This window comes from Gavialis gangeticus, unplaced genomic scaffold (genome assembly GCF_001723915.1).
Source record: "Gavialis gangeticus isolate Ggan-Ray unplaced genomic scaffold, GavGan_comp1, whole genome shotgun sequence".
In the NCBI taxonomy this organism is placed as follows: Eukaryota; Metazoa; Chordata; order Crocodylia; family Gavialidae; genus Gavialis; species Gavialis gangeticus.
In genome coordinates this window covers 9,763,660-9,774,321 of record NW_017729014.1, presented here as the reverse complement: position 1 = coordinate 9,774,321, position 10,662 = coordinate 9,763,660, and the positions used below count along the sequence as shown (strand labels likewise).

At 47.7% G+C, this 10,662-nt stretch overlaps 1 protein-coding gene across 1 annotated transcript in view; it reads left to right on the top strand.

Moving 5' to 3' along the window:
* The window catches only part of MMP23B (matrix metallopeptidase 23B), a 24,492-nt gene extending 15,058 nt beyond the window's left edge, over positions 1 to 9,434 (top strand). The window contains exons 4-8 of the mRNA XM_019511709.1: positions 466 to 633; positions 4,192 to 4,356; positions 4,911 to 5,021; positions 5,959 to 6,085; positions 6,795 to 9,434. Of these exons, the coding sequence (XP_019367254.1) occupies positions 466 to 633; positions 4,192 to 4,356; positions 4,911 to 5,021; positions 5,959 to 6,085; positions 6,795 to 6,969 (746 nt within the window). The 3' untranslated portion in view covers positions 6,970 to 9,434. The remainder of the gene's footprint in view (positions 1 to 465; positions 634 to 4,191; positions 4,357 to 4,910; positions 5,022 to 5,958; positions 6,086 to 6,794) is intronic.
* Positions 9,435 to 10,662: the final 1,228 nt, after the last annotated feature.

The following is a 10,662-nucleotide window of genomic DNA, read 5'->3' as shown; positions in this document are numbered from 1 at the left end:
TCCTGCCATGGCAGGGGGTCGGACTCAATGATCTGCTCAGTACCCTGCCAACCCTACCTACTATGAAACGTCAGGCTATAGGTGCTGAGGCCATGCAGTGGTTAGGGGTTAGCATCTGATCACATCCCTGCACCAATTTTTAAATCAAGCAGGAGTTTCCCCATGCCCTTGTAAGATCAAGTTTTTGCTCAGTGTTGTGAACCACATGTCTTTCCTGACATGCAGCTTAACTTGTTTCCTTTGGACAGCTCTCAATCCAAGGTCACCACAAATACTTCTCCACTGGACGCAGTTCATTTTATTCATCCCTCATTTTGTTTGCATTTCTTTTCCCGTATCTGTAGGATGGCAAACATACAGGTTGTAGGCTAAATCCCTTGGGAACAGGCACCGTGGTTAGTACCCAGTTTATGTGCATCTGTGTTCTGGATATTCTGACTCCGCTTTATGCACCATCGTTCACAGGTTTCTACTCCATCAATCATACCGACTGCCTGCAGTCACTCATCCATCACTGCTTTGACGGGACCACAGGAGAGCTTGCCCACGCTTTCTTCCCACCTAACGGAGAAATCCATTTTGATGACCATGAATACTGGATATTAGGAAACACACGGTTCAGCTGGAAAAAGGGTAACTACAGCAGCCCAGAGCAGGTCTAACGCTTGCAAGAAGTTTGTGCGTCCCCCGGTGATGCTAATTACCCTTTAAAAAGGCACAAGGTTCACGGGCACATATGCTAAAGGGATCTAGTGGAGGGATGGGGGACCCATCATGAAATGGACTCCAGAGCCAAACTTCTTCCTAATCCAGGGGGGGTTTAATGTAGATGTTGGTATTATGGAGGTGCAATCTGTGCCTTAAGCCCATAGAAATCATTTGCTTCTAACCAATCCAATACGACATTTGACGGCACAACATTCGGATGCAATCAGACACATATCAAATGCATTTCTATGATGGCTCATCCTGTTCGTTCAAGCCTTTAGAAGATGCTTCTGACTACAGTCTATTTTCCCGCATGCATAGGAGGCACTGATGAACCCACTGCCAGCTAAATTACTTTGATAGGCACTGGCCCAGCAGGACAACAGTAGGGGTAAGGAGAGGCACTGCTGACTTTGTGAAGCTAGGAGGGGATGGGATTCAGACAATTCCTGCGTTATCCACATTTCACTTCTGTAAGGAGAAAAACCTACCACTTTCACCATGCCAAGGGTCTGCCTCTGTTCTGACAGCCCTGTTCCCATAAGGTGAGAAAGACTTGGCCCTATACTTTAATGCAGAGGCAGATTTTCTTTCGCCCCACATTAAGGTGCACAAGAAGAGTTTTCTGCATTCTCCAAAGTTGCCGTCACGAGCCTGCGCTCCAGCTGTGGAATATTCCAGGGCTGGTGGCAGCTCCAGCTGCTCCTGAGTAACTCAGTGGGCTCCAACCCGTCTAAATGATTGGGACTGGCTTTGGCCCAAGCAGCTGCATTATCTCTGGGAGAGGCCACATTACCGTGCTCTGGTTTCTTGGCATGGCTGTTTACATTTTTGCTGTCCTCTGCAACAGGCCTTAATGGTCACTTTCATGCTTGTGGGCACCTAAAAATGTCTTTGTTAATGGTGGGGGGGGTTTCAAAGAAGTAATGTCTAAACTGACACTAAATTGCAAGCAGATGGCCCCTGGCTAAGGAGCAAACTCAGCACAGTTCAAAAAGCAAGCTCAATAGTTCTTTGAAGTTCGGCTTTTTTTCCTTTTGACCAAAAAAAGGGTGGGGATAGGGGAAAGCCTCAGCCATGGATCTCACTGCCTTAATTTGTGTGTGTGGAAGATGCAAGGTTTATACATATATTACATACATGTGCCTGGGTGTAGACCTATATGCCAGCATTTCTAAAGTGATGAGTGATTTGGGGTATGCAACTGCAGACAGCTTATAAGGGACCCATCGACCGTGAAAGAGATACTCTGATGTTCCTGAGAATCAGGCCCCGTGAAGGTGCCATTGGGGCTGGATCCCGAATCACTAGTCACTTTTGCAGAGACTGAACACGCATTTGCCCCTTCACAGAAATGAAAATAGCTAGTTTGCTTCTCTGTGTTATGCCATATTGCTAGGAATAACTGCACATTCAAGGTGGGAATTTGCTTTTTGCTATGAGGGGCAGCTCCATGCAGGGAAGATTTACTGAGCTGTTAAATAATTGCCAGAGGAAAGCTAGGAACCCCAGCACCAGCAGCATCTCTGACTGAACAAAGCACTAGAAATAATTCTGTAGCAGCAGGAGGAAAGACAAGGGATTCATCCGCACCTAGGCAGATGCATGCACTGTAAGGGCACATAGCCTGCTCATTAGGTGAACTTCCCTCCTTGTCCCTGCAGGGCTATTTCAAACATATTTACCTTCCCAGGGCAAGGAGTGTTGGTTTCTGTAAACTTTTATTTTAACCTACTGCAATATGCTACATATGCTAACAGCTCTCTAGAAACCACAAACTGTATAAGTATGCGCTTTCTAATGCCTCAGCTCAGACATCAGGATTGTGAAACCAGCAGAAGAAAAGAAAACTCAGCTGTAATCTAGAAGGACTTGGAAGAACTCTCCTTGCCTCTGAAAACACAAAGAGATAAAAGCTAGATGGGTGGGTGGGGGGACAGGATCAAAACCTCTGAGGGACTAATAGCAGGAAAGACTGGCCTTAAAGCAAGGATAGCAATATATGGCCCAGAGAAAGCGAGAGAGACTGCCCATTTCACATCATCCACTAGCATATTTGTATCTGGAAAAAAAAACTCCCAGCCAAACCCTGAATTACATGCTAAGTGCATTCCATGGCTCAGTGTGATAACGATAATAAAAATCAGACCTCCAGTTTTCACGGCCGTTTGCTAACACACTTACGCCAGCAGACTGTAGACCTACCCGCTGGTAATTTATTTCACTAGCTTTTGTTTTTCTGAAAACAAACTACTGGGCTCAGGCTGGAGAGTTTGCAAGGGATAGAAGAGGCAAGTATTTACCAAGAAGTTGGTCCAAACCCAGGAGACACCAGCGGGGTGACAAGAAGTGTCCCAGTACTTGACTCGGGCAGTGCAATGGAAGTGAAAATCAGAGATGTTAGTTAATAACATTACACTGGATAGCAATTATACTCCCCTTCAACAGCCCTTTGAGAAGTGGCCAGAAAAAAGGATGCTCTTGTGCCAGGGACTCCCATTGAAATTTCATAGACATTAGGGGCTGGAAGGGACCTCGTGAGAGCATCGGGTCTAGCCCCCCCACCACAGGCAGGAAGTCAGCTGGGATCAAGTGACCCCAGCAAGAAAAATGTCCACATGGTTTTTGAATGAGTCCAGAGTAGGTGCTTGCACCACCTCTGGGTGGAGCTTGTTCCAGACCCATGACGCTCGCACTATAAAGACAATTCAATTTATCGATCAGTGAAGTAAATTCACAAACAACGCTCTCTTTCCTCAAGAGCTGCCCTAGCTCAACAAAGAACGGTTGGGCTTGATGCAGCAATTGTTGCCCAAGATCCCCTGGCCTGTGTTTACACAAGAGTCATGCTCCTTTTGAGTCATCCTCCTGTGTAAAACCCCTCTCTGCTCCCAACAGTCTCTAAGCTGCTAGAACGAAGCCGCAGTGTAGCCCTACAGTTTGAGGGACTGTAAACTGCAGCAAACCAAAAATCACAAGCTGTCCTCAAGTGTAGGTAGGGCCTGTATAAGCCAAGCTGTTTTCGGTGAGCAAGTGCTGCTTGATGAGCAAAGTCTTCCAACTAATGGCCTCGTCCTAAATGGTAGGCCTGTGCGAACGGTCATTTCCCAGTCACAGGGCAATGCTGTGGGAATCAAATAGTTGAAAGCTGCCAGGAAACATAGGCTTTGTCATGCTGGTTTTCTGCCCCAATTTCAGACATAAATGTGCCTGCATCAGCGTCAATTCAAAACTGCCAGCTGACCCAATGCTTGAAGTCGGGAAGAAAGCTGCTAGCACCGCCATCAGGTTTGCTCACCTGGACCAGCACAGCTACATGGGAGCTGAGGCTGGTGTAGATGCCTGGGATAGACCCCTCCATTCCTAGCAGTTGCTCTCTGATCTCCAAACATTTCCCATCCGGCCCAAGCTTGCTGTTATACAGGCAGGTGAGCAAGCAGAACCTCAGCGTACAACTTTTGTCGCTGCTGTTTTCCCTGCCAGGTGTATGGCTTACGGACCTGGTACATGTTGCAGCTCATGAAATCGGACATGCCCTGGGGCTCATGCACTCCCTCAACACAGATGCCCTGATGCACCTCAATGCTACTTTGACTGGGAAAAAGATCATCTCCCAGGATGAAATCTGGGGCATGCACAGGCTCTACGGTGAGTGAGAAGAGTCAGTTCCCTGTTGTGGCACTTTGGACTGGAGGGCGAGGAGACACTAGCCTGTGTCTGCCACGCTCAGCGCTGCATGGGAAGGGACTAGAACAGGCCAACAGGAAGGCAGAAACTGCATGCCTGTCACTCACTCTCTTGGGGATCCTGGGGAGGGAAGGGGGACAAGGTGCATTAGAGCAATGGATTGAGACAAAACCAACCTGGAGCAGCGGGGAGCTGTGGGCACTGGGCCTCCAGAACTGCACAGACCCCTCAGCCAAGCCAGAACTGGGTACATGGCTGTAAAGGGGGTCAGTACTCAGCTGCTGCAAGCTGTTGCTGCTCCCTTGGTGTCAGCCAAGGCTCTGATCAGCACTCGCTGCACTGGTAATACAAAAACCTAGCCCCTTTCAGACTTCTGGCCTGGCCCCTAACCTTACAGTGAAGAACGACATCTCCAGCTTTGACAGTAGGGCCCAATGTCACCCTTCACCTAGCACTTTCACTCCAGGAACAGCTGGTGCCTGTCCCTTTAACACCATGTCCCTGTCTACCCCCAGGCTGCAAAGACAGACTATTTGTGTGTCCAGCGTGGGCTAAGAAAGGCTTCTGCAAGACCCGTCAGAAGATGATGAAGAAGCACTGTCCATCCAGCTGTGATTTCTGCTATGGTATCATGCTCCGCTCCCAGGACGGGGAAGAGGGCCGGGGGACGGACAGACAGGGAAGCTATGTTGAATGCTTTAACAAACCTAAATAGGCATTAACAGGGCCCCATTCCTGTCCTAAGAACTCAACTGCTAGTCAGCACCCTGCCAAAAATCAAGTCCCAGGAAAGGGACCAGACTCCACGGACCTCAGGGCCCATTTTCCAGAGTCTGGGAAAGCCTGTTGTCCTGGTCCAGCTTCTAAAACCCCTTCAGCCTCCTGGCTGCATGCTCAGGCGAGCTAGACTCACCTTTGTGCTGGCTAACTTCCACCAGCTCTTTTTTTCACTTGTTCTTTTCAAAACCCGCAGCCTGAGAACCGCTTTGTAAAACAAATTCCAGTCTACGTCCTGCCGATCTGAGAAAAGGAGAGGAGTAAGCTTGTTAACTGCAGGCTTACTCCCTCAGCTTGGAGGAATCGATGCCAAAGGAATAGCACAGCATCAAGTGGCACCAAATTGCATTATGTTAACAGTACCCATTTCAGAATATACTAAAAACAGCAATACCATGCATGTTAACCTGGACTAATTGGGGAAAAAGTGCACTCAGGTTGTTTAGATGCCAAGTATTAAGATCACAACTGGGCTCTTACCATACCTAACATGCCTTCAAACAACACGTCAGTGAAAACCATTTAATTTTACACCACTATTTTGCCTCTGGGGATTCTCACCTGAATCCAGAAGCTAAGGATTTAAAATGAAACAAGCAGCAACTATCGTAAGACTTGCAATAAAAGTCACAAGAGCCACGCTGCTTTTACCTTGGACCACTCAAATAGTGAGGTGGGAACACAGAGGAAAAAACCTGAAAGACAGCACAGCTCCTTAGAAACACTGGGATTGCAAGGCTTTACAACTGAGTAAGCTGACATGACCTATTTTCTCTCACTGGCCAGAATTCCCTTTCCCAACAGTAGCTGCAACTCCTCCTCCACCTAGAACGAAAACCAAGGTCGTTCCCGAAGGCAGAAATGTCACCTTCCGATGCGGACAAAAGATTATTCATAAAAAAGGCAAAGTGTAGTAAGTGCCCTTTTATCTGCTCCAAACTTTGCATCTGCACATACAAACTCTCTTCAGCAGTTGCCTGGTCAGCTCGCTGCCTTCCTCTCCCATCACGTGCATCATCTCCTTTGGGGTTCCTGGCTCATGCGCCCCCACCAGATTCATCATCTTGGCTTTAGCTATGGCTGCCTTCTCCTTTTGTTACTTCTGGTTTTGGGCCTTACAATTATTCTATGAAATGTACTCATATCAAGAAACACACGCAGTATAACGTCTCTCAAATCCTCTGGCCCATAATCTACGAGAAACGATGAGTTCTGGCCTTAAATTTATCCATCAAATTAATACCATCTAAATGATTTCCCTGGTTGTTGTGGTGGGTAGCCCCCAAGATGACTAACGGCCAAAGATGAAAGAAACAACATCTGTTTTTCAATTGTTACCTTGGCAGGCAATCAATTTTTCCCCTACTATGGGCCTGGATCTCTCTCATGACCCCGGGAGAGAGGGAAAATATCCCAAGACCCACACTCTTTGCATGCAGAAACTTTTGCCATCTTTACCCTAGCTGTTGAGTTGACAGTGCTGCTTTAAACCTGGCATGTTCTTGCTGCTGTGACGCACCTCCCCAATGCAAAGCTTACTTATGTAGATGAATCCCATAATGCACCAAGAATTATGCAGCACACTTCACTAATTTATCCTATTTTTTCCTCTCTTAAAACAGCTGGTATAAAGACAAGGAGCTTCTGGAGTACTCTTATCCAGGTTACTTATCCTTAAATGATGATCATATGAGCATTATTGCCAATGCAATCAATGAAGGGACCTACTCCTGCATAGTAAAGAAAAAGGAAAGGATCTTGACTACCTACTCCTGGAGAATCAGGGTTAAGCAATAACAAGGACTTTGATTACTGCTAGTTCTGTTCCAAATGAAAATCTCATCCGCTTTGGCATTGTACACCTGGCCTTCCGCAGTGCGACTGAACCAGTCAATCAGCTGCTATCATCACTGGGGCAAGACAAACAGATCTGGGACTTGGTATTGGAAAAAAAATACTCTCTGGCAGGAGTGTAAACAGAAGGAATTCATCTAGTGCCAGCTTGATGACAAAACTTGAGCAGTCAGACCTGGCGCCCACATGACCTTGTCAGTGTGGATTACTGCAAAACCGCCAACCAAACCTTCGCTGACAACAGATCAGCAGCCTGATGCTCAAGTGCGTGGCAATACTTGTACATGTTTTGGAAACAAAGGGACTGATTTGTGCTCCAGCGAGTGTCCTGATGTCAAGCAACTTCCCTTTGTATTTAAAACTGCTCACTGCAATCCCAGTCAGAGGCATTAGAGAGGTTTTTAACAAGAGCCAGATCCTTGGCTGCTTTTTCCATATATGTGCGTCATATCAATGCTGGAGTAGCAAGAGCGGCAAGATCAGGTTCAAGAACAGCTTTTCATATTAACTCTTGTGACTCCAAGTATTAAATGACTAACGCAGCCAGGCTACCCATTTTTTGCTCCTCTACAGTCCCCTATGCTTTGCATTCATTCCTCAGATGCCATTTCCCTCCAGCTGCAGCATCCATCCTCCTTTCATCAGATAACTTGTCCCCCACAAACTTTGTCAACAAGTCATGGGCATACTTCCCTAGTATTTTGCCTAGATCAAGTGATTGAGTGAAGTCCCACAAAAAAAAAAAAAAGAAAGAAAGAAAAAGTCCTACCAGGGAAAGAAGGGGGCAGTGTTACTCATGGGCAAAACTAATTTTTCTTTATTGCATGCATCATTTGAATCTCTTCAAGTTCAGGAGTTTAGAGTATGTCATTTGACAGTGAAGTCCAATCTCAGCCTCGCTCCATTTGTTTGGACAGGAACTAAGCTACTCCAGCACTAGCCAAAGGTCTGGCTCAGAAAGCAAGCCCTGTCATGACCATTGCTCCCTCCGCATACAGCAAGACCCAGGAACCCTTCTTACGCCATTGCAATACCTGGCACAACTGGTTTGGAGAGGACGGGGAGTGTTCCTACAGGCAAACTAATCCTTTGTAGAAGCAAGAGTTAGAAAAGCTCTGTCGGGTCCTGCCGTCCATCACCTCTGCCAGTGCAGGGTTTGGCCACTGCAACAACCTAGTGAACTGACTCAAGAATTGGACTTTCCATCCACTTCCCTTGGCCATTCCAACGTCAAATAGATCTTGCTGTTAAAACATTTTTTCCCCAGATATGCGGCCTAAATTTTCCTGTGTTCAGTTTCACCCTTTTGTATCTACTTCTCCCCCCTTCACCTTTGAGATACTGCCAGATCTTCCTCACTCTCCATGCTCTACAGACTGGAAAAGGACTCTCCCACACCTTGGCAACATCCAAGTGAGGACTTCAGCAGTACGGGAATATCCATATGCTGCTATGACCAAGGGCTCCCACAGGCTCTCTCGGCAAAGCTGTGCTTTGTACCGGGAGAGCAAAACTACTTACAAGAGAAACAAGTTTTCCAGTATAAGCAGTGTTCCTGTTGTGACTGTGATTGCCCATGGCTGGCTCAGGCTCCAGGCAGGTCCCTGCCACCCACCACGGAGCCCAGGCTGCTCACAGCAGGTGGCAGGGAGGCTGCAAGCTGCTGCACCAAGGTCTGACCCAGCTTTTTGCTGGAGGTAGGTGCACATGCACCTCTGGGTGGGCAGCAGGGAGGGGGCTGGGGATGCACTGCCACAACAAGGACTGTGCCCCTTGCAGCTCCCCGCTCTCTGCCCCTGGTACACCAACATCTTACAAGTCGAGGCTGGGGTGTTTTTGACATGCTACCCAAAATAACGTTGCTGACCCATCTTAATCTTTCTCAAGTCAGTTCCGTCACTTTTTTCTTCTCTACGGTCTCATAGGTTGATGGCAAGGCCATCAGCTACCTCAGCCAAGTGCCGCAACGCTTTTGTATCTTCAACCCACACTGAGATTTACACTTAAAGCAGAACTGCAAGTCCCACATCTCACTCCGCTCTTCTCCATTATTTTGCAGCGGGGATCTAGAAATGGTGCAAGCTGGCTCCCACCATGCATGTTGTCTATCACCACTGTCTGCAGTAGGCTGGGTGAGGCATTGCTGTTTTCCCAGCAGCTGCTCACTGCCCACGTGGTTTTCATTTACATTTTCTTAAGACCCCTTAAGGTCCAGTTTGACCCGGGTCAACCTCCTTTCTTCTTCCTTGTCCATATTTTAGATGGCTCCAGCTCCATTTCTCTCTCTGCCTGCCCTCACTGGTGTCTGTGATACCTCCCAAGATAAAAAAATCATGCTCTCATTTAATATACAAGATGGTTCAGCCTCTTTTTCTTGATTATGAATAAAGGTAATAAACAAAACACTGCTCCCAGACTGAAATGCATTCTTCTGCTACAAGCCATGGCTAAAGAACAAGGGAGCCAACTGAATTAGGAGGGTGAAGGGTGTGGTATAGGCAGCCAGGGAGCAAATGAATGTATGTGCTGGCAACTGTCTCAGACCACCCTGTTATGGAGTTCGGGAAAGACAATAATGGCATCCAGGATTTAAGGGTGTTTATACGCATACTCTGGGAGTGGGGAAGAGGAGAGGCATGTTAGAGCAGCTCTGATTGAAGTGCTCAGAGCATCTCGTGCATCAGCATCTCGGCACTGAAAAATGGCAGCGAGGGCGTTTCAACGAAAGCTCGAACAAGCTTTACCTAAAGCACCCTCACTGCCAGTTTTCAGCACGGGGACACTGATGCACAAGACGCTGGAGTCTTCTGGAGCGCAGTAATTACAACGCTGCAGCAGACTCAACTGATCAAGTCTGCTCCAATGTGCCACAATTGCAGTGCGTCACAGCAGCTTCGCTGCACATGTACGGGCGCCCCAAAGGAGTAGTCCAGCCAAACTCAGCAGTTAAACATGTGGCAAGCAATTCAATGACACTCAAGAACTCACCCTCAAGTCAAAACTAAGAAGAGGCCAGTGGCCGAGTAGGTGGCACAGGAGCAGGGGGCAGGACTGATAGATCTTTACTTCTCATCCCTGCCACAGACTGCCCCTGACACCTTGGTCACCACTCAGAGGAAGTGGCTCCATGGCTGAAGAGGGGGGCATCTGCATAGTAGTAAACCATCAGCCCTGTTGTTAGCCTGCCCCGGGCTCAACACAAAACCCGTGTCCGAATCGCAATATTAACCTCAAAATCACAGTTCTGTAGTTATCAAAAGAAGCTTCTGAGAAAGAAGCAGACCTCCTGAGGCTAAAAAGAAAGGCCTACAAAGGATGGAGGATGGGATTCACCTCCGAGGAGGAATATTCTGCACTGGTCCGGTCCTGCAGGGAGCGAACCAGGAAAGCCAAGGCTGTGACTGAACTCCAACTAGCTTCGAGCATCAAGGACAATAAAAAGTCCTTTTTCAGATATGTGAGGAGCCGAAGGAAAAGCAAAGGCAACATTGGACCCCTGCTGAACCAGATGGGACATCTGACAACTGATGCCCAGGAAAAAAACTTAAATGGGTACTTTGCGTTGGTCTTTCATCAGTCCCGTGGGACGCCCATGCCCGCTATGGGACAGGGAGGTCTGGGTGAGGGAGACCCTCT